Source organism: Vigna angularis, chromosome 4 (genome assembly GCF_016808095.1).
Source record: "Vigna angularis cultivar LongXiaoDou No.4 chromosome 4, ASM1680809v1, whole genome shotgun sequence".
Lineage (NCBI taxonomy): Eukaryota > Viridiplantae > Streptophyta > Magnoliopsida > Fabales > Fabaceae > Vigna > Vigna angularis.
In genome coordinates, this window is record NC_068973.1 from 40,265,943 (window position 1) to 40,289,494 (window position 23,552).

Here is a 23,552-nt window from a genome sequence, read left to right on the forward strand (position 1 = left end):
TTAGTAAATTATGTCACACCTTTCAAGGTCTAACTAAATAAAATAAAAACAAAAGAAAAAAAAACGCATAATTTTCTTATAGAATTTTATAAAATGACATTACTTTTGTTTTGTTTTTTTTCATTTTAATATTTTTTCTATAATTCCTCGCGACTTTGCTAAAAGTTTAATGGATAAGAAAATTTTATGAAAATTTAAAATGTTTATGATAAAGAATGAGAAAATTAAATTTTCATTAAAAAAATGGAAAAAATAATGATATAATGTATAATTAAACATTTGCACAATAAATAGAATTAACAGTAAATATTATACTGAAAACAAAAGTGTGTTGATGGAGGATATTATTAACTTTTAGAATGGAAAATGTTTTCTTTTTCACTACTTGCATCCGTTGACAATTCACTTTTAAAAGTATATTGATCGTTCAAAAAATTAACTATTGTATTTATAAAAAAATATTAAAAAAGAAAATAATAGATGTAAAATGTATGTAAAAATTTGTTAATAATACCTTTCATAATACGAGCAAATGTGAATTTGCCTAACGTTTGTTCCGCCAAGTATTTTCAAAATTTGTAAAATTAAAGTTATTTATATTTACGTGTTTTCATTATTAAAAAGGTTATTAACATAATATGATATAAAAATCTGCTTCTAGTTCAAGAAATACCAAACTAATATACATTCAATAAATTCAGTTTTTTCAATTCAAAATCTTAATTTTTCTTTTTTATACATTATTTATTTTCACTTAAACTTTTTGACTGTATACTTAAATATTATTTCCAGTTCCCGTTTTTTTAAGTATGAATCTCCAACTATTACAAACTCAAAAGTGGAGTTACGAGAATAGTTATTTAATTGGGAATTATTATTTTAACACCTAACAATTTTGTACACATATTTTATATTTATTATTTTACTTTTTAATTATTTTATAAATACAAAAATTAACTTTTAAAAAACTATAATACCTCTTTAAAAGTGGATTGTCAATTGGTATAAATGGTTTAAAAATACACTCTTCTATTTAATTATATAACATTTCCATCTACGGTGACAATTATTAAGTTCCATAAAGACCGATTCTTATATTATATAATCAAAATTATTTTAAGTACATTAATTAAATTTAAAGATGTAGATTGGTGAGCTGAGGAGATTTGATGTTTTAAAACAGAAAATAAAGAGAGTGATTGTGAATGTGTGATGACAGGCATGCTATTCTACTAATTGCATTATATGATAAAAGCTGTAGATGCAGCAAACTAAGAGGAACACTGATCCTGCCTCTGACTCACCCTGCACGGACCCAGTTGGGCTCGTAATTGCTTTTCCTTCAACTTCTTTCCTTTTCGATTCAATGATAGATTGATTTATTAGTGATAAAAATTTTAAAAATAAAAAGAATTATATGTTTAATTTTTTGGAAATATAAAATTAGTTTAAAGAATTTAAAAGAGATAAAAAGAGAAATTATAAATTTAATTTTCTCGTTAACTTAAGAAAGAAAAAAAATAAAGCTTTCATAACTACGCACCTTACACTTAAACTCATTTATTTTTTCTTTTTCTGCATCTCGCCTTTTCTTACATACTTTCTTTTAGGTAATAATGTGGTTTCATTCCTATCGTGTTTTCACTTTATAAAATACCTTAAAATTCTTAATATTTTAAAAACGGATTATCAAAGTATATTTGCTCTAAAAGGTAAATTTTGAAACTTCCTTGTTCCTTTTTCTGACGTGGGGAGCGATTCTCAGAAATTATGCATGTAACTTGCTGAAAGGATTGACACTGTGCTCGCACATAAAAAAAAAGATGTAACTTGCAAGAATTATTGATTTATAAAGTGTGACACCAACACTACATGTGCATAGGGAGTACACGTGGCAAACTATGCAAACAGTTGTGGTCCAAACCTCTGTAATTTTTTCTTTCCTTTTTAATCATTAATCAACCATAAGAGAATTGAATTAATCATAAATATTATCATAAATATAATTAATTCTAAACTTATTTGCTTATTAGTTAAGCTACATATTCTTTTGGAACAATTGAGCATCAATTAGGATATTTTTGAGTTGATATTTTTAGATTGATTATTCTATTCTATCACTTTGATTGATAAGTTAAAAAATGATTACTTTGATTGATAAGTTAAAAAATGATTGTAATTAATACTTAATCAATAATAATCACAAATCAATAAATTAATGTTAACTAAAATACGTTACAAAATTTATAAGTGTATTAAATCGTAGAAATATAAAGTGATATTGTTTCTCATATAAACTTGTGTTATTCAAAAAATTTATGTTTATTCACTAATTAAGGCTAAAAATTTTAATAAAATGAAAATGGTTTATGTGTATGAAATAAATTTAAAACCGAGATAACAAAAAAAATTATAAAATTACTATAGGGTAAAGATGGTACGGTGATTAAATTTTATACATGTAAAAAACACTAAACAATATAATTATAATTCTTACTTTAACATTCACATGTAATAAGTGTTAATGTCTTAAAGACTTATTAATAAGAACTCTAATGTTTTAAACTTTTTTTATTAAAAGTTTGCATTAAACATTAAATTTGAATGTTAAGAATAATTAATGATAAATTTTATTTTTAAATGTTCAATTGTTTTATTTTAGAATAGGTTCTTACATTTTGCTTTTACCAAAAAATGTGACTTTTTAAAAAGAATCAATTACTTTTATTAAAAGAATGTGAACTTTTAACACAAAATGTTAAAATAATTGATTCAAAAAAATTACTCAATATTTATAACATTTCACCAAAACCTATTAGTTACAAATTATTTATGTTTTAGAAAAGCTTTCATGACATGATAAAAATTATAAATTGATTAAATTTACATATATAAATTAAAAACATATTTAAAAGAAAACAATAGTTGCTCATAAGCATATAAATCAAGGTAAAATAAAATACAATGTTTGATCCAAAACTGCTCCTTTATAATGTTTAAGGATATGAATGAATGAAACCTCCTGTTGGCAGCAGCTCCAGAGTTATCTTCACGTCATTGGAATAAACGTTTACAGGTTATCTAATAATAATGTTTTCACTTTACAATTTTATCTAATAATATCGTTTACATTTACAAATCATTATAAAAAAAACTTCCATTTTACAAATTATTCTTAACTGATCATAAACACTATTTGACTAAAAATTTCTCATTTATTTTTTTATATTATTATTCTTAATAATCATTTTGACACCTTATTCTCACGTTTCAATTCTTTTTGCTTGTTGGTCTTCAACCCTCTCCCAAATCTCCTCATTTTGTCTTATTTATTCTATCATGACCAACTGACATCTTATTAACCACCACATTCATAAACTAATTTTATTTTATCAATAAACTCATTTTTTTTCTTATAACTATATATAACTTAAACATAAATTAGAAACAACTGAATAAATTAATAAACGTTTTTCTACAAATTAGTTTATAGAAAGATAGCTTCAAAAAAGTTCAGTATTAACACCACCTTAGAAAAAAAAAAACTTAAAAGTTTATAAAAAGATAGCTTCAAAAAGTTTATAAAAGTTCAAAAAAGAAAAGACTACTCCCAAAAAAAATTAACACCACCTTAGAAAAAAAAACTTAAAAAAAGGCAATAGAAGTAAGGGTTTCTCTTAATTATTTATTTTTAAATTACACTTGAGCTCAATATATTAATGATAAACTATCAGTAATTATCAACACTGATATTACTTGTTGAGTTATATGAAGAGAAATATGGGATATTTATCAATTTATTGTTGAGCTACATAAAATAATTTAATAAAACATTTCGATCTAAAACCCAAAAATAATAAGTTCTTGAGTTTTTTTCACATTTATTTTATTTACTATTGTTATGCAATATCATATTCTAACTGACACTATGAATATCAAAAAAGGAAAGAAGACGATATGGAAAAAGAATGCTAGAACACATCAATAACACTCGTGTTCTTCTCTACTAGTCAATTTTCTAAGTATAATTTTTATGTTTTGGTCCACTTGTAGATATAAAGTTTTGAAACTTGAATCAAATAAAGTTTGTTGGATTATCACTCTAAATTATGATTATTTATATAAACTTATATATTGATTTTTATTCTCGATAGTTTACCCTTCTTCTTGTATTATCATGCTATTTTATGTTATTTATACTTTCCATAGTATTGCGGGTTTAGGAAATATATTATAGATAATTGTGTCATGTTTACACTTGTATGTTTCATTTTGAGATAGTTGTGTTTTATGAACTCTTTATTACATTTATTTTTTAAATATCTTAGAATGATTAATTAATTATTTTAATTATATATACTAATTTACAATTATAAATTAGATATTTGTAGTTGCAGAATCTTATAATTAACATTTACATATTATTCATAAAATTATAATATATCATATAAATATTTTATATTTCTATATTATGCTTAATTATGTTTACATTAACGAAGTTAAATAAAATGTAAGTTTTGATTAAATTAATTTTTCCCATTTATCTGGATCAATAAATAGATAACTGAATATAATTAATCCCTATCTAAATAGTCAAAACTAAAAAAAATAGCCCTTGATTTTTTTAAAGCAGCTATGATCATTAAATAGTGTAATCTTTACTATGTACAGTTGCATGATCTAAAATTAAACATTTCCACATTGTTAAAAAAAAATTACCTAATATATCCTCATAAAAACTCTCTGAAGATATTTATTATATATTTGTTTTAGAAGTACAAAAGTTACCTTTTGAGTATTTTACTCCTATAAATAATTGTCAAATAATAATAACGGCCACGTAACTTTTTAATTTTAAAAGAAGTAAATACATGTTAACAAAGCTTTCAGCTAAAACGCATGCACATATATCATATTGATCTAAAATTCTATAAAATAAAATAAAATTAAAAAGCAATAATCGAACAATAGCAAGTTGTTGATATTTGTGTTTATTTTAAAAATAATATATGACCGTAACTTTGATGTATATACAAGATGTATCAGATGTTTTTACACTAATACCATTGTAGTAATATAAAGTTAAAGATAATAATTTTGAGAATAAATCATTCAATTAAAATTGATTAAATAAAGTAATAATTGATATAAATCATGTTGCATGTACATAAACGGAATATTCTTTACAAAACGTGTAACCAAAGTATATATTTTGTTGACGGAAATAAATAATTTTTCTTGAAGGGTAGTTTTATGTTTGGTTGTTAGAATTTCCTAAGCTAACAGAACTTTTGACTTTCCCTACAGAGTGGGTCATGCACCAATTATCTAAGATCCATTGCTCCCATAGACAAAAGTGTTGTAGCTATTGTAAAGCAAATAAAAAATATTATTACATTGAAGGTGGTTGCCACATTCCTAACCTTTGATGGCAACAAATTACAATTGAGGTTTCCTTTTAGGCTCTTCTGCTCACCATTCCCTTTCAAATCTCTATTGTGCACCTACAAATTAAGGTTCAGTGTTTGTGCCACTTTTTCCATCCATCTACCCTACAAACAACATTGTCACAATTTGTTATCGCTGAATTTTACGAAAAAGATGTAAAATAAAAGGTACGTTGGAAAGTTAAAATGCAGATGAGCTTATACAAGTAAGTATGATTAAAAAGTAAATTTTAAACGTAACTTAATTTTATGAAATCAATTTGTAAGATGCGATTTTCATTTATTTATATATTATAAATATATATTATTTTTAATCGATGTGAGACTTTTAATCAGTATAATATAATAATAAGAAAGTAGTGGAAGTTTGCATGAAAATGGGATATATGAGAAGAGAAGAAGTGGAAGTAAAAATTGCGAAATGGAAGATGACTAAACGTAAGTGAGCAATGAATGCAACCGTGGAAAGCACATTGATGAAGTTTGGTTGTGGTTGCGTCAAAGCTTTCTCTCACACACACAGCTTTCAACATCATGCATGTTGGGGCATAACAGAGCATGGAGAGGAATAGCCTCTCTCCCATCAATTCAACTCGTAATCGATTTTATTCCCTATTTTTCAACATTTTAATCATCAACGTTTTTCAATATCCATGCTATTTACAGTCAATGGATATTATGTGCTTCCTATAACATTATTATTGCCTTCTAATAATAATGTATTCTCGTTAATGGGCGGCATGCATGCACACCGTCGCTTTCATCATTACCTTCCAATAACTTATTAACCATATCATCTCCAAACTCCGTTAAACTCAATTAAATTATTTCTTCATCCCTTTCCATTATTAATTATTTATTTTTCTTCTTTTAAATATTTTTTTCTTTATTTCTTTTAAATATTTTTCGTTTTTTTATATATTAATGTTAGTGTCAGTTAGAACTTGATATTATATAAAAATAGTAAATTAAATAATATATGTGTGAAAACATTCTGAACCTATTATTTTTGGGTTTTATTGTGTCGGAAAGGTAGTATAAATTTCTTTATGTAATTAAATAGTCAATAATAAATATCTCTCCATATTTCCCCCTTCATATTATTCAACAAGTAGTGTTGATGATTAGTGATAATTTATAATTAAACAAGTAACATATTGACCAGCGGAATTGGATTTGGGAAAGATTATCACAATTGATATCCTTTGAGAATACAATTTAGGGATGGTTTACTTTGAGGAACCATTGAGTTTATTTAATATGAATGATTGGATTTCAGACATTTAACTAAGTTTGATTGAAAGGGTTTAAACAAGAATTTATCCACGTCTATCTTTACTAGTTCAAACTTTAATTTAATTTGTATTTATTCAAAGTTATAGTGGATAAAGGAATAACTAAGGAATTCATTTATTTTCAAATATAGATTTTCATCTAACTAATTCAAAACTCTGAAACTTTGACTGTGGAATTGTCTTTCAATGCGTCAGGTGAATAGATAAGCTTCTTGTTCTAACATATACTGAAGAAGATATAAAGTATCGGTCGTTGTAGTATAGTGGTGAGTATTCCCGCCTGTCACGCGGGTGACCCGGGTTCGATCCCCGGCAACGGCGACGGTTTTTTTAAACCATTTCTGCTTGCCTGGTGGTGGTTTAATGGGTTCGATCCCAGAAGACGTCTGGTCTTTTATTTTTAACCTATTAAAAAAAAACTGATTTAGTAGCTCAAATTCAATTTTGAAATTCCCCAAGTTTTGGAATTATTTATTCTCAAAATTATGATATTTAACTTTGACCATATTGACTGAAAGTTTATTAATTTAAAAGTATTTAATACAACTTCCGTATACATCAAAGTTACGGTAATATATTATTTTGAAAATATATACAAATATCAACAATTAGCTATTGTTTGATTATTGTTTTCTGCTTTTATTTTTTATAGAATTTTAGACCAATATGAAATATGTTCATGCATTTTACAAAATAGGTTTGTTAACATACATTGACTTCTTTTTCTAAAAAATAATAATATATCTATATCTTTACAATACAAAGAGAGTGTATACGAGGGCATATTAGGTAAGATCTTTTTTTTAACAATGTAAAGAATTTAAATTTAGATCACGCAACTATATATAAATAGTCAGGATTAAATATCGATCCCCACAACATGTGTTTGGATGATGCGTTCATTTTCTTCATTGCTTTTTAGTTTTGGAGTTTTGCGCGAAAAGGTTAAGCCATCTTCGTCAGGAACACCGTGCCTCTAACTTCCACTCTCAATCTTTCCCACTACCAACATTATTTATTAATAATATTATTATTATATATTGTTCAATTTTAATTAAAATATTCTCCACAATTTCAACATCGTTCAAAACTCGAATTAAGGTAATCTATATTTATAAATACTTTTGTGTCTTAATTTACCCAGACTTTTTTTAACAAAGCGTATAATTCAGAGAAATCACTAAAATGTAATTTTACTTGTGAAAAAACATAACAACTAATGGAGAAAAAGAATATCCATTCAAATTGCTCCTAAAATGTATTCGAATTTCAGTTGAAAATATATTCAGTTATTAGTTAATTGAAACATGAGTTAGTATTAATGTAAAAAAATGTTAATTATTTAATTTTAAATCATTCCATATTAATTTGAATTATTAAATATTTAAAAGTATTTAATATTTATTCTTTGATGATTAATAATAGTATTTTAGTTTTTTAAGTAACAAAAAGTATCCTATTTAAGCTAAAACAACTAAATTTTTAATTAATTTATATAAACAAAATATTTAAAAAATGAAATCAACAGAATTTAAATTTCAAATATTTTAAATTTCCTTAAAATTTTATGATTACTGACCTGAAAATTTAATTTGATATTTGTGAATATGATTAGCTAGCACTTCCACATTAACACGTGAAATAGGTTGTTTGTGTAATAAGCCCGTAACATAAAAAAAAGTGTAATGTGATGTGTTTTTGTGCTAATTATTTCCAAGTCTGCCTTTTTGACCATACAATCTTTCGCGATGATTACGGAAAGAGTTGAAATCATATTCTTCCATCTCAATATGACAAAACCCACTTTTTTCAAAAAAATCTCACTTTTTCCATATCTATTAACTGTTTTTCATAATGAGTTAAAACCCAACTATTATTAGTATATAGATAACGAGAGAGAACAATTGTAAAATTAGTAAATTAACTTTTTTTTATTAATTAGTTTCAAAATACATTTAAAGTAAAGGAAATCCTACTTTATCTTTTATATATCTAAATGGTGCTGTACTCTCACTTGGTATTAAGTTCAAACTGTTTGGTTATACAGATAGTTTTACTGAAGTTCGAACAAGCATATTAAAATTACATTGTTTTTTAATTATTATTTAGAGATAAAAGTGTTTGTAATTGAGAGTTTAGAAAGGTGAAATACTCACGACTCGAGTTAAATTTCATAGAATAAATAAATCTTTAAAAAGAAGTGAACAATTTTGAGTGTGATTAAACTTCACATTAAAGATTAGTTTTATAATCAGTCCAAAAACTAGAGTTTACAAAATACTTCAAAATTTCATCAAGCAATAAAACATCCTTATTGTGATGGTTAAAATCAACTTACTGTTGTAGCAAAAAAATATAGTAACTAAAGTGTTTCCAAGTTTGAGACTCAGCTAAAATGATGCAGAAAATGTCACGTAAATCATTACGTAAGTTAAAAGAGCATTATAAAATATATATTTGGTGTCGTTTTTTTTTTCTTGTAAAACCATCTTATTTTTCATACATTTTATTTTATTTTATTACCTTTCGTGATTTTTCTCCTCATTTATTTCTTCTCTAACAAATGGAGGCTTAGAAATGTGGCAACAGTGATGTTGAATAGAAGACAGTAAATTAAAAAAAATACACTAATTTGAAGTTTCCAAGTGATGCTCTAGTAAACATTAGTACTTTAAAGCATACTTATTTGTTAACAAAAAAAATTATTTTATGAATAAATTTATTTATTTTTATTATTATTATTGTGTTATTCATATTATAAAAATACAATTTATAAAATCATATATATCTGTGACTATCAATTCACACAAAAAAAACTATTAAAATTTATTAAAACATTAATTATTTTGTAAGACTTCAATGACTAATACATTTAACTACTCATTATATTCTAACAGTTAATACATTCAACATTAAATATTAATATTATTTCATCTTATATAAATATTTTTTTTTTAAATCTTGTACTCCTAATTTAAGGTTGAATGACATTTAACTACTCATTTTAAATATCTCTTAACAACATTAGATTTAAATTGAATTCTATCTTACCTCTACACTTTTTTCTGTGAACCAGAAACTGAAGATACACAACTTTTTTAAATAAAATCATTATCCCTGATCGACTTGTTTTTTTAATTCTTTTGAAATTTGCCTAGTGGCAAATTTGTCTACTAAAAAATCTCATAACATCATATTAAGGGATACTTATCTTTATTTTCTTTCTTTACCACTGTTATTAGAACAAGAATATCTTCCTTAGTTTTGTCTGGAGTTCAATGAATAAATGATGACTGATATTGGAAGATATTTTCTTATGCATGCAAAGAAATTTTATGAATGGGTAGGACAGCGACCATTGACAACATTGTTCAAAAATGACATTCCCCAATCAAAAACGGTTCTTCTCTCTTCTCTGTCTTTGTTTCTCTCTCTCATCGTTTATTAGGTTTCCCACGCTAGGAATCCCACGTTCATGGGAGTGAGAAATTAAAGTCCTGAAATTCCATTAAGCTGTTTGGTGGGACACTGAAACCCACACTCACCATGCAAGCTAGCTAAGCTAGGTCTACACCAAGTTGATCTTTGGCTTAATTCTGATGTGAAGATGGTATTGGAATCTTTGAAGACTGAAGAAAGTTTGCTCCAAAAATCTTCAAAGCTGACAAACAAGATTCCTAGTTGATTTTCCACGATTCGATAACATCCATGGTGGGGTGACCAATCGTCTTTCACACATTCAAAATTCCACTTCATCATCATGCATTCTAATAATATGCGTACTCATATATGCTGTATGCTTTTCACACCAGATACCACCTAAGCCTAATCTTCTCATTGCAACCATGCAAATTTCATCTTATCAACATGCTGGATCATGGCATGCACATAAACACTCATGAGATTATTGTCTCAATTTTATAAATCTCTACCATATTAATTAGTTACACAGATTTTTTTATTTTGGTTCCAACTGGGATTATTACAAGTCAATATTAAAAACTAAGTTTTTTTTGTTAAGTTGTAATTAGATTGTACATAATTTAACTGACTTATTTTTTATAAAAACTTCTTTTTAAGTTATACATAAATTAATAAGTGATAAAAATATTTTCTTCTAAAAGTATTTTTAGAAATTTTTCCTTAAACACTTCAGAGTTCATTTAAGTGATTTCGCCAACATATGTAACATCAATAACTAGAAAAAGTGTATTAATTTTTATGTGTGTGTATAAAATTACACAATTTCATGTCTAAATTCTTTCTTGTCTCTGATTTGTGAATGATTCTACACAATTTTAATTTGGAAAACTATATATACAATTTATAGAATTAGTCACAGAATTTGAAATTGGGTGTCATGGAGTTATATTTGCAGTAGAGAGACCAAATCCCGTGTAAAGTAAACTATGAGATTGTTATTTGAAATGAAAATTATCATATCTCTTTATTTTCCTTCTTAGTTATTGTGGTTTCTCTTTAATTAAAAACACATAACATCTAGTCAAACAAAAATAGAGGAAATAGACTATGAATTGACTGTGAAATGAAATTATTCTTGTTATTTTATTAGAACTAAGTTAGTTGACTTTTACAATAATTATTTTAAAATTTATACAAACAATAGTTACCACGTAAATTTTATTTCACACTAATAATTCCTAATCAATATCCTCATGTTTATTTGAAGTGATTATGGTATCTTCAATTTTTTGAGTGGATAAAAAAATTATATATATATATATATATTAGAACTACATAATAAATTATTTGAAATTTAATTCTAATGATAGTTAAATTTTATAATTAAAAAAAATTGATAGTTATTTTATTTTTGTAAAGATTAAACATAAAATATAAGTTTAATGTCTCAATAGGTCCCTATTTTTACCCAAAATTTCAAATAGGTCCCTTTCTTTTTCGACATCTCAATTGAGTCCTTATTTTTGTAAAATTGAATCAAATAGGACATTTCCGTCAAATTGAAATGACGCCATTAAGAAGGGTATGTTGGCAGTGTCAGCATACCCTCCTTCTTAACGACGTCATTTCAATTTGACGGAAATGTCCTATTTGATTCAATTTTACAAAAATAAACACTCAATTGAGATACCGAAAAAGAAAGGAATCTATTTGAAATTCTGAATAAAAATAAGGATCTGTTGACACATTAAACCTAAAATATATAATGGAGAATAAAGGTCACTTTAGGTTACTTAACAATTAAAAATTAACAAGATTCTAAACAATAATTCACATTATTTACAAAGCGAAACTTATAGGTACAAGCATTTATACTTAATAGTTTATTAAATAAAAAAAGAGTACTATTAAAATTAAAAGACAAGATAGAATTTACATTTACATTATATTAAAAATGAATTCAGCCCTGGTTTTTCTTTTCATTGTAAAACTTTGGACTGTTATGAGTTCAAAAACACCTCGTAATAGTCATATGCAATAACTGAATGAATTCCATCAAACTCAACCATACTTTAAACTAGAAAGATATCAAATAGCTGTCTAAATCTATATAATCAAAAATCAGAAAGGGATATGAAATCCTCATCGCATATAGATGTCCTTATACTGATTTAACCTCCAATGGCACTTAACTTTTTAATCCAATTTTCAACCATAAATGAATAATTGCCTGGAAGCATTCTTTTTTCTTTATCCTATTCAGAATATTCTCAATTTTTTTCGTGCGATTCCACATTCTTAAAGTTTCACTTTAGACCGACGATTTTCTTTTTTATCGGCAATCTTTGGTCAAATATGGGGCACACATTTTCAATAATTGAAGAGCCCATCATCTTAAACTGGTACAGACTTAGCATAAAATTACACTATCACTTCAACAAAAGGGGACCAAGATTTTTAAAAACTTTTTCATTTATCAGCTCCCATCAAGGAAATCATAGTGTTCCATACACCACACCATGTATCTTTCCTTTTGATAAAAATCAATATGGGGGCATAAATCAATTATCTGAAATAATGATAATAGGCTGTGGCTTACCTAATAAATTTTTCGCTCACAATAGATAAATTACCTCGCTAAAATATAGAATATCTAATATAGCATCTCTAATGCATACTAAATTTAAGACTTCAGTTTTACAAAAAGTAGAACTAGCGGGAGAGAGAAATTATACACTAACCAGGCAGCATATAATTATTTTTTCGGTTACTAAAATTCGTTTTTGAAGGTATACAGAACTGCTCTTTTGACAATTTATCGATAAAAAATACATTAGCTAAGTATCCTTCACACTTCAGATACACTGTTTGCTTGTTGTTTGACCTCCAAAGTTTCTTTCTTCGATCACCCTATTTACCCTAAACATGTTGACTCTTCTCAGCTAAGAGAAAGATACTAAATTTCGTTTATGGAGTTAGAATAATAGGCTGTAAAGAATAAAACACTCATTCAGCATTTGTATCTTCAACAGATTTCTTGTACTCAGGCTTCAGCTCATAAGTTCCTTGATTGGCACCTCTTTTATTATAAACACACAGTTCGTTCAGAATCTCTTTCAAGAATTGCTGCAAAAGAAAAAGTAACAACCATTCAGGAGCTTTCAAATATTGCTGCAAAAGAAAAGAGGGGCGCAGTGTATGGGGGACAGGCAGCAGAAAGTGTGTGCGTGCACGCGCTACAACGACAACAAAAAGTTAGGAACTCAAAAAAGAACAAAAAAGCATACGGCGGGTTGATCAGTCTCTTGGACAAGCTGTTTCAGGGCCCAGTTAGGCTGTCTTTCAAATAGCTTGAACATTATATCCTCCAGCTCTCCCCGATCTCTTCTTGTTCTCTTTGTATCAGATTGTTTAATTGGCTGCGTCTTTTTCTTGTCCTGTGAGAGTTTCATGAGCAATTAAAAAACCTCAGAATTTTTCCAGCAATACACAAGTTTGAGGGACCAAACTTTCCAGTGAATTTTCATCGAGATTGCATGAATCTATGGTATAATTATCTAATATATATTGCTTAAGATTTATGACTGGCACTATATCAAAATGCTTTTAAAGCCAAGATACTTGGCTGTTCTAATTATTAACTAACGTAAAACTTCCACTCTGCCAGAAATTTCATGCAGGCAAAAAATGATAGATAGAGAGTCAATTAAAAGAACGTTACTAACATGTCCAAGAGATTGTATTTTGTGCACATTATGTACCTTGGAATTGGATGAAACTAGACCAATCATTCCGGGCATTGGCCTCATTAGAACTCCTCGATCATTATCAATAACCTTCCAATTGAGTCGAGGGAACCAGAGAAAGAGAATCAATTATTTAATCAGACAGAACGCAAGAAATGTTATAGGATAATTAAATAATACACCTGAACAAAATACCTGTATTTGTCGATTTTTAATCATAGATCTGTTTGTCCTCTCACGGCACAATTTACCATATTCTTCAATGTTTTCTCCGTGGGGCTTCATATCAAACTTATGTTCTACTTTCCCTTCCATTGCAACCTTGCCACCTAAAGTAAAATATAAATCCTGTTACTTAACACAAGGAAGCTAAGTTCATTGTGACAACCAGGGAGAAAATACTCTGTATATAGAAGTATTTTTTCATCCATTTTAAATTATTAAATTATACTATCACAATTCACAGTTACCACTTGCCATGTCATAATAAAGCAAATTATTTATTATAGTCAATCTGGTGGGTTTCTTAATTCCATTTATAATGGTCATCATCCCCGTATGTGAAGAGATTTTCACCCCCTTTGGGTCCCCAACTGGTGGGTTTGTTTACAACAGGGGCTACCCAAATTCATATTTGCTCCTATCCATTAAATTTGAGCCTTGAAAGTGGCTTAATTTCTTAATTTCTTAATTCCACTTATAGAAGTCAATCTGGGTCAGTGGATGCATATCCCTCTCTATTAAATCTAAGTCATTTTACTAGGCAGAGAGCACTGACATAATTTCTTAATTTAATCGTAGCAATCGATCTTGATCAACAGCCAACTCCAATTCAGCCGCTAAGATGATATAACAGACCAATTCAGCCGCTACACTAAATAACAAATACTGAACAAACTAACATATTTATAAGATGCTAAACAATCAAGAAGTATCGTAAACTTAAGACATATTCAACATTAATACTTATAAGTCATATCTCAAAGACAAAATGATCATAGCTTGAAATCGCATTAATCCTCAATTACGCCACACAAAATGGTTATTTTATAAAGATGTCCGGAACATGTCATAGATAATTGCAACAGTCAACGAAGGATCTGTTACCTCAGTCCAGTACTTGAATTGCAAAAAAGCGGTCGCCAATGTAAAGAGACAATGATGTCACTTTTACTTGTGCTTTTGTACAATCAGCAATTGCAATCACACTCAATGATTCAATTTCGCAAGATCAAGGTAGGACTGCCAAGCCAGATAATAGAAGTGGAGTAATTGCCTATCTTTAACATTCTATAGTTTTGCCATTTAAGCATCACTATTTGGCACTATTGTTTTGACTATGATTATAATCTCCTTAGATAATGAAAATGACATGTTTCCCTTTTAAACTACAGTAACTATTTAAATTTCCTCTAAACATTTGCTGTGTTAATCTATGCTTACCCTAAATGCTATCTAGACTCTAAAGAAAACCCACATGAAACAAGATATACTCCCTAGTTTATATTAAACCCTTTCGACACCAAATATCAAATTAATTGTAAATTTTTAACAAAATGATAACAAAAAAGTACTATAAGCCAGCATCCTGCAGTGGTAGAGCTGGAACTGAACTTTCAAGTGGACCAGGTACAAAGCTATAACAATTTGTATTGTGAGAATGCTTAAAGAAATACCTTAGTAAGAGAAGTGAATTTATTATAAGTTTCCAACCAAATCCCAGATTTGATGAAAGTGAAGTAAGAAACAAAAAAGGAGTAAGAAAATGAACTTATAAATGGTAATTGAATCAGGACTCAAATAATGAATCAGAGGGATAATAATTGAACGGTAGATTGAAGATTAATAATAAAGCATCCCCTCGCATTCACAAACTAAGAAAACAAATTAAAGCACATATTCATCATCAATAACTAAAAAGATAAATCTAGGAGCATGACTTCTGTTAAAATATGTTATAATAGAATAATATTAATGTTCAAAATAAATACTATTAAAATTGCTACACATAATAGAATTTATAATACATACTCCGATATTAAATATTTGTATTTGAAAAACAATAAATTTTACAATGTTTTACATAGATTTTATGATAAAAGAAAGATGCGAAACTAACAGTTGTTGAAATAAAAAACTATCATCTCAATTAAATATGTTTTTATTTTACACTAGACGTTCAACAATATTTAAATATCTAGTGCAAAAATATAACAGTTAAAACTTATGGTCCAAAGTTGAAACACATCATATCTTGCAATTAAAACACAAAAGTAGTTAAAGTAAAAATAAATAGAATAAACTGTCATGTAGGATTAGGCTTGTGAAAACGGTCATCTCTCTTCCCTATTATCACACTAGATGCAAGTGCAGCCATGAGTAGAACAGAACTTATAACTGTGATGAAGTCAATTTATCCACTCTGGCTGCCCTTTTCAGTTCAAAAAGCACTGCTCAAGCCAGGCGTGATGGGCCTTGGAGGAGTGGCAAGGGGCCGCAACTACACTTAAGACCTCGTAGAACCTGTGCAAGAATCGTATTATTCTACTCCAAGTTGCAATATTTGCTATTCATGTCTGATTTATGGTGTGATCCAAGCATCAAAACAATTTGCTCATCAAATTATATAGCTGGAACAGTATTGAATTGAACATGGTATCTTTTATCATATATATATCAAGTTAGAGAATGAGAAACATTACAGGCTTCGAATGAACTCGTAAATAATTGGTACAAACTACAACTGTTATAAGAACAGTACTTACTATTGATGAATAAAAAACTACAACAGATATAAAACATAACTTGCCATTGATGAGTAAAAACTACAAATGGTATAAACCTGAGATTACGATTCTCACCTTGGCTAGTCTCAGAGAAAACACACATAGGAACAAAGTCCTTAAACATATTCAATGAATAAGTTTTTGGCATATTCACAGCTTCAGAGCCAGCCATCTCCATTGTAAACTGTCATGGTTAAGGAGCTATAAAATCAATATCTCACATGAAGACAAGCAACAAATATTCATCCAAAATTATTGCCTATAATGTCAAAAATCTAGAAGCAGAATCTGTATTCATCTTGCACAATCAATAATGTCATGTGGTGGAACTTATCATTAAGAAAAATTAAATGAATTTGCAAGTCATATTCCACATTTGGAATACCTCAAAAATTAATAGAATTCCTTTTAATTAAATGGGGCACTCCATCCGTTACTTAGAATATTTAAAACAGGTAACTTAATAAGGAAAAAAATTGTCTCTTATCACTAAAATCAAAGTAAACCCACTTAAATTCGTAGATTTTTAAGTATACATCACAGTTACCCAATAGCAGCAGTCTTTGATGATACAGGTGCATGATATATTACTGCATTAAACATATGGTATGCAAGGGGATACTTGGTTGGTACAGTAGGGCATGTTTTTGGTGAAACTCCTAGTTTACAAGCGGATAAGTTATATAGGCCCGCTCCCCAAAATCAAGCAGAAGTGCAAGAAAAATTATTTTCTGGTGAAATTGAGCAAATGTGCTTGGGATTGGTCAAGCTCACAAGTTCTACATGAAGTTTGTGAGCCCATTAAGGCTACCATTTCAGAGAAAAACCTCAACCTTTTACGCTGTTTTGAATTACAAAAAAGACAAGTTTCTGGAGTGTTAAGGCTCATGCGAAATCTGTTTCAAAGGTGCCTGTCCCACGCACGATTCTCTCTGTTCTTGGTTTTCATCCATAGGTCTGATCCAATTATCTCATCTTAGGATCTTGGGTTTGGGGCCTAAGTCAAATCTACAGCTGAAACACAATATTTGTCACAATTGCTGATGTGGCCAGTTTACTAGAGGAGGCAATGTAATTTAGGGAGAGAGCGTGACAGGGAGAAGGCATGAGAAGTGGGCAGAGAGAGTCATCTCTTATTTAAGGAGCATTAGCTCTAGGATTACAGGGGTCATCTTCTGAAATAGTTTGTTTTTTCCCAATCAATAATATTGTTGCGTTTCTATTGATTGTTCCTATCATCTTGTCACGTCTATATGCAGGTGTCATTCCCTTATCTCCTTTCAACAGTACTCACATCCCCATCAGTGATGAAAAGAAACAAAATAGGTTCCCACCAACCTGATGTCAAAGATCTACCCATTAGCAGTCTCAAATGCTCACTCCACCACCATGCATGGTCTAGCCAAGCTCCATACATCATTTTCCAGGAATTCGCAGGCAATGAACCACAAAGTGGAACAACCAAACCAATTCACACTACTCTAAGGAGAAACCAACTACCGTGGAAACATTCAATGAAAAAACATCCGCAATCAGAATTGCGGCCATAACACCATTAATGAGCTCTTCGCGACCACAATTCAAGGTTTTCCATCATATAGGATCACATAATAAACAAAACCCCAACCAAAATTCAAAACCGTGGTATCATAGATAGAACTCGTATCTAAAGGATTCAAGAAACAAATCGATTCCTATCTGATGACCTTCACAGCAAGTCAATTCCATGACTCCACAGTGTCTAGCACACTTCGCAGTCATTTATTGGTCAACCACAAAGTTGCTATTCATTGCATTTTTCCGAAATTGCGAACCACATAAGATTTTGACAATCTAAACGAAAGGCACGGTATCCAACTTAGACTCGATATCAATTTAAAGAGCATCGAATATGTGTGAATCTTTCCGGTAACAGGAGCAGAATTGGATAAAAGTAAGGGCGTAAAAAAAGAATAAGAAGGAGAACCTGAACTGCAGAGGGATCTTCTTCAGGGTGGAGAGGATCGAGGGAGAGGACGACCTTAGCGAGGGGTTGAGAAGGAGGATGAGTCTGCCATGACTTAGCCACCACCAAAGGGCATTTCATCAACCACACAGATCTCTCCGCCTTCAAAGTCTCCAAATTGGAGCTGCTACTCCCACTGTAACCATTCTCTTCATCCATCTCTCTCTCTCTCTCTTTCTTTCTCTCTCACTGTGCTTCCTCCAGGTACCAACGAAAACCACGCTCGTGTCTGGAAACCGACACCGCCCCAAGTCAATTATATTTGACCTCGAGCTCAACCCCTCGTATTGAAACTTTAGCATTTACATAGCCTCTTCTTGGGCCAAATACAATACTATAGATTTACTGGGCTTATTCTGCTTATATGTAAAGCTATTGGGCTGAATGTTAGCATAGCCTCTTATTGGGCCAAAAATAAAGTCATTCCAATCTGGGCTATTGCTTCCTGCACCCTGTCGTATTTCTTCCAACATCCTATTACTTCTCAAATTTATTTTCCGGAACACCATAAACATCTCCATAATTTTTTTCCCGGGAAGCAATCACCCTCTCCTATTATGGAAAAAGTTTTCCGGAAGCTTTTGTATGGTGAGAGAGAAATTTGATAGGGGTGTGGGAAGCAACACCCTCCAATCTAACGTATTCGCCCATAAACATCAAAGGTGAGTTGTTTTGTTAGCAGTTTCTTTGTGCAGTTCCATATTTTCTTCCTGTACCTCCATGTAATAAAAATTTTCAATTTTACTTTTTTTATTTTTAGTTTCAAAATGCATAATTCTTAAACATGCATAGTACATCCTCCAAAATATAAAAAATTATAGTCCAAATTATACGTTTTGGAATACAAAAATTGTATTTTAAAATATACAATCCAAAATATAATTTGTGTATTCCAAATTGTGAATTACGAAATACAAAATAAAAAGATGCATTATGAATTAGATAATTTGAATGTATTTTTAAGAATAGTGTGAATGGTGGAAAGAGAGTGATGCTAATAGTGAAACGAAGGTAACAAACAAATCGGGGAGAGCCAGTGAAAGAAAAAAAAGGGATGTGAGCGGAGGTGGAGGAAGAGGTGTCGTCATTCAAGGTGAAGGAAGAAGAAGGGGTACCGATAGAGACAGAGGACGAAGGACTAAAATGGAGTTCGAGGTGAGTAAAAAGGATACCGTTAGAGGTTGAGGAGGGAATAAACAGATGTTTTTAATATATATGAATATATTTATAATAAAGATACAAGTTATATATATATATATATATATATATATATATATATATATAATTTATTAATAAATCATTTGTATCTGAATGTAATATTACTTTAACTATTGATCATTTAAAAAATACATTAAAACCATGAGAGACAGTTGTTTTATTCTTATTAAATATTAGTCTGAGAGACGTCACAATTAATATTTAATGATGTTTCTTGTCTCAAAGTTTTGGGATAAAATACGGAGACATTTTGAGAAAAAAAAAACCTTTTATTATGAAATATTTGTAAAATATAAAAAAATTGTGTTATAAATTATACATCAACTGAAAACAAGACAAAAGCAAAGTCATTAAAGAGTTATGTAACTTTAATAAAAATAAATAAATATCACTTAAGTAGTCATAGAATTAAGCAACTTCTATTAAAAAATTTATTAAATCGAAATCGTTCTAACATTGAATCGAAATCGTGTTTGACATTGACAATTTCAATCTAAAATAAATTTATACTGAAATTATGTCATGGCTCGATGACTGTCTAAAAATAAATGAATTGAAATTGTACTTTGAATTAGCTACTTCAATGTTAATAAAGATAAAATTGTTTTGATTTCTCTTTTAAATCGTTTCAAAAAAATTTAATCTTTTCTACTTATTATGCCTTAAATATTTTTTTTCTTTGTTATTTAGGTATGACTTCCCTTTTTTCTTACTTAAAACCTCACATTTTTTACTTCTTTATTTTTTATAATTGTTTGCTTTTCTTATATTTATGTATAATTTTTTTTCATTTTTATTTATTTTAAGAATTTGATTATTAGGTTTTTTAAACCTTTTACAATCTTCTAAATTTGTATATAATTATATATTTTTTATATTGATGTATTTATTTTAATAAAATAATTTTTGTATAATATTTTATATGTTAAATTATTATTTTAATAACTTCATTAATAATTTTTTAAAACCTTTTATTAAGGAATACATATATAACTTTGAAAAATAAGGGTACAATAAAACAAAAAGAGAAAAAAAATAAAAAGATGTAAGATTTTCAAAAGTAAGAAAATAAAAAAATCAAAGTCATTATATAAAATTACAACTTCATATTTATTTATTTTTATTAATAATAAAGTTGTCAAGTATTATTTCACTTCAAGTCATAACATTACTTCAATGCAAATTCACTTTAAATTGAAGTCTAAAACCAAAGACGACTGTAGTGTAACTAATATTTAAGCAGTCGCTAATTCCTCGAATGACTTCAATTTAATATTTTTTTTTAATAAAAGTTGTTTAACTTTATAACGATTTTAGTGAGATTTTTTTGCATTAAAGTCGTATAGTCCTTTGTTTAAACTTAATTACATCTGATTAGTTAAATTTAGTATTCACAAAAATCTTTAACCCGTGCCACTTCAACATTGTTAAACAAATTTTGTTATTTTTCCACGACTTTGTAAAGTAAATAAATTATACATTTATTTAACAACTTATTCAAAACAAATCCTTAACCTTTTCGATAATTATTTTTAAACCAGACATAAATCCATAATTTTGAAACTAAATTAACCAAAATTCTTAAAAAAAAACGACATTTATCTTCAGTTTCGTCTTATTTATGTTGAAAATATCCGGCCAAGACGATAAGTGGGCCTGGAACTATGGGCTAAGAAGAAGCTTTTTCTAACCTCAATAATAGAGAAACACGTGTGGATATCGTATTGGTTACGTAGTTCACAATAATCAGGGAAGCGTGCATAAAGATTCCCCAAAGATCAAAATATCCATTGCTCTTTCTGAATTTTTTCATGTAATGGCGACTCCGTCACTCTCCCTCCTCTTCAGTCTTCTCCTTTTCTCTGCCACCTTAGCCATCGCCGAACGAATCGATGGTGAAGACGACCTTCTGATCCGTCAAGTGGTGCCGGACGCGGAGGAGCACCTGCTCAACGCCGAGCACCACTTCTCCGCCTTCAAGGCGAAGTTCGGCAGGACTTACGCCACGCAGGAGGAGCACGACCACCGCTTCCGCATCTTCAAGAATAACTTGCTCCGAGCGAAGTCGCACCAGAAGCTTGACCCCTCCGCCGTCCACGGCGTCACGAAGTTCTCCGATCTCACTCCGGCGGAGTTTCGCCGCCAGTTTCTGGGTTTGAAGCCGCTTCTTCTTCCCACCGACGCTCAGAAGGCTCCGATCCTTCCGACCAACGACCTCCCTAGCGATTTCGATTGGCGCGACCATGGAGCCGTTACTGGCGTCAAGAATCAAGGTTCTTGCGGGTCGTGTTGGTCGTTTAGCGCTGTGGGAGCGCTGGAAGGTGCTCATTTTCTTTCGACCGGTGAGCTCGTGAGTCTAAGCGAACAACAACTCGTGGATTGTGATCACGAGGTTAGTCTTTTTTATTTATAGAAAGTATTGTCTCTTCCTTTTGCTAATATGTCATTCATGCACTTGCATAGCAATTGATTTGACCACAGTTGTGATATATTGACGCATGATGCTCCGATCAGTGGAATCTTTTTATTTTTTTGAGAATTTAAACTCAAGTTGAATAGTTAGGTTGATGCTAAAAAGTAAAATTAACCACCTGTGACCTGGTTTGGATTTTGCAAAAACATCGTGCATTAATCATGTGCCTATAACTTTCTTAGTGTGACCCGGAAGAGCGTGGAGCATGTGACTCTGGTTGTAACGGTGGGTTGATGACCACTGCATTCGAGTACTCACTCAAGGCTGGAGGACTAATGCGAGAAAATGACTATCCTTACACCGGAAGAGACCGCGGCCCCTGCAAATTTGATAAGAGCAAAATCGCAGCATCTGTAGCTAATTTTAGCGTTGTTTCCCTTGACGAAGAACAAATTGCGGCTAATCTGGTGAAGAATGGTCCTCTTGCAGGTAGCTCTGTTTTTTTGCCTGACTCCCTTTTATTTATAATCATTTACCTCCAAGGAAATACTAAAATATCTCCAGGATAGTTTCAATCATTTGATCGTCCCACCAAGAATAAGATATGTTGAATCTCTGATTAGAGGAAACACTGACTTTTGCTTTCCATGGTACAGTTGGTATCAATGCAGTTTTTATGCAGACATATATTGGTGGCGTCTCATGCCCATACATCTGCGGGAAGCACCTGGATCATGGAGTTCTTCTGGTAGGCTATGGTGCTGGTGCTTATGCTCCAATTCGGCTTAAGGAAAAGCCTTTCTGGATCATAAAGAATTCATGGGGGGAAAGCTGGGGAGAAAACGGATATTACAAGATCTGCCGAGGTCACAATGTATGTGGGGTGGACTCGATGGTTTCAACTGTAGCTGCTATACATACTTCTAACAATTAAATATGGATGCCTAGACGTCGTAGCGGGCACCAGTATAGTGCGTATGTAAATAAGTTGGATGATGTCATGTTATGGAGGAGTAAACTACTAAGACAATGTTTATGATTTACTTTATTCTGCAATTCTCTGTGGGTTGTCTAGCTTCAAAACATTACCCACCGTGATCGATAGTTATTGTATGTAACCTCAATGTAATGAATTTGTGTCCCCATAATTAAAGTTGCCATATTCCTATGCCTTGTACACTATAAGAGAAATCTGCTATAGGAGAACAGATAAACTGGT

The 23,552-nt window shown here is 29.8% G+C and overlaps 2 protein-coding genes and 1 non-coding gene across 3 annotated transcripts; 2 read left to right on the forward strand and 1 right to left on the reverse strand.

The window, feature by feature from the left end:
• Positions 1–6,991: 6,991 nt before the first annotated feature.
• On the forward strand, positions 6,992–7,063 carry TRNAD-GUC (transfer RNA aspartic acid (anticodon GUC)). Its single transcript has one exon. It is a non-coding gene; the product is annotated as a tRNA-Asp (tRNA).
• Positions 7,064–12,894: 5,831 nt separating this feature from the next.
• Positions 12,895–18,980, reverse strand: LOC108343208 (transcription initiation factor IIF subunit beta). Its single transcript, XM_017581327.2, has 6 exons — positions 18,664–18,980; positions 16,773–16,881; positions 14,107–14,240; positions 13,927–14,001; positions 13,453–13,602; positions 12,895–13,291 (listed from the first exon to the last, which is right to left on the reverse strand). The coding sequence occupies exons 1-6, from the start codon at positions 18,859–18,861 to the stop codon at positions 13,172–13,174; spliced, it is 786 nt and encodes a 261-aa protein (XP_017436816.1). The 5' UTR covers positions 18,862–18,980; the 3' UTR covers positions 12,895–13,171.
• Positions 18,981–21,651: 2,671 nt separating this feature from the next.
• LOC108343009 (cysteine proteinase 15A) lies at positions 21,652–23,501 on the forward strand. The gene is made up of 3 exons (XM_017581006.2): positions 21,652–22,312; positions 22,576–22,822; positions 22,990–23,501. The coding sequence occupies exons 1-3, from the start codon at positions 21,737–21,739 to the stop codon at positions 23,265–23,267; spliced, it is 1,101 nt and encodes a 366-aa protein (XP_017436495.1). The 5' UTR covers positions 21,652–21,736; the 3' UTR covers positions 23,268–23,501.
• The last annotated feature ends 51 nt before the right edge of the window (positions 23,502–23,552 follow it).

Excerpts from the sequence above, each read along its gene's own strand:
- LOC108343208 (XM_017581327.2), bottom strand. The coding sequence starts at position 18,861 with ATGGATGAAGAGAATGGTTACAGTGGGAGTAGCAGCTCCAATTTGGAG. Across the intron at positions 13,603-13,926 it reads TAGTTTCATCCAATTCCAAG|GACAAGAAAAAGACGCAGCC; the intron begins GTACATAATGTG and ends AAACTCTCACAG. Across the intron at positions 13,292-13,452 it reads AAGAGACTGATCAACCCGCC|CAATTCTTGAAAGAGATTCT; the intron begins GTATGCTTTTTT and ends TTTCTTTTGCAG.
- LOC108343009 (XM_017581006.2), top strand. The coding sequence starts at position 21,737 with ATGGCGACTCCGTCACTCTCCCTCCTCTTCAGTCTTCTCCTTTTCTCT. Across the intron at positions 22,313-22,575 it reads TCGTGGATTGTGATCACGAG|TGTGACCCGGAAGAGCGTGG; the intron begins GTTAGTCTTTTT and ends TAACTTTCTTAG. Across the intron at positions 22,823-22,989 it reads GAAGAATGGTCCTCTTGCAG|TTGGTATCAATGCAGTTTTT; the intron begins GTAGCTCTGTTT and ends TCCATGGTACAG.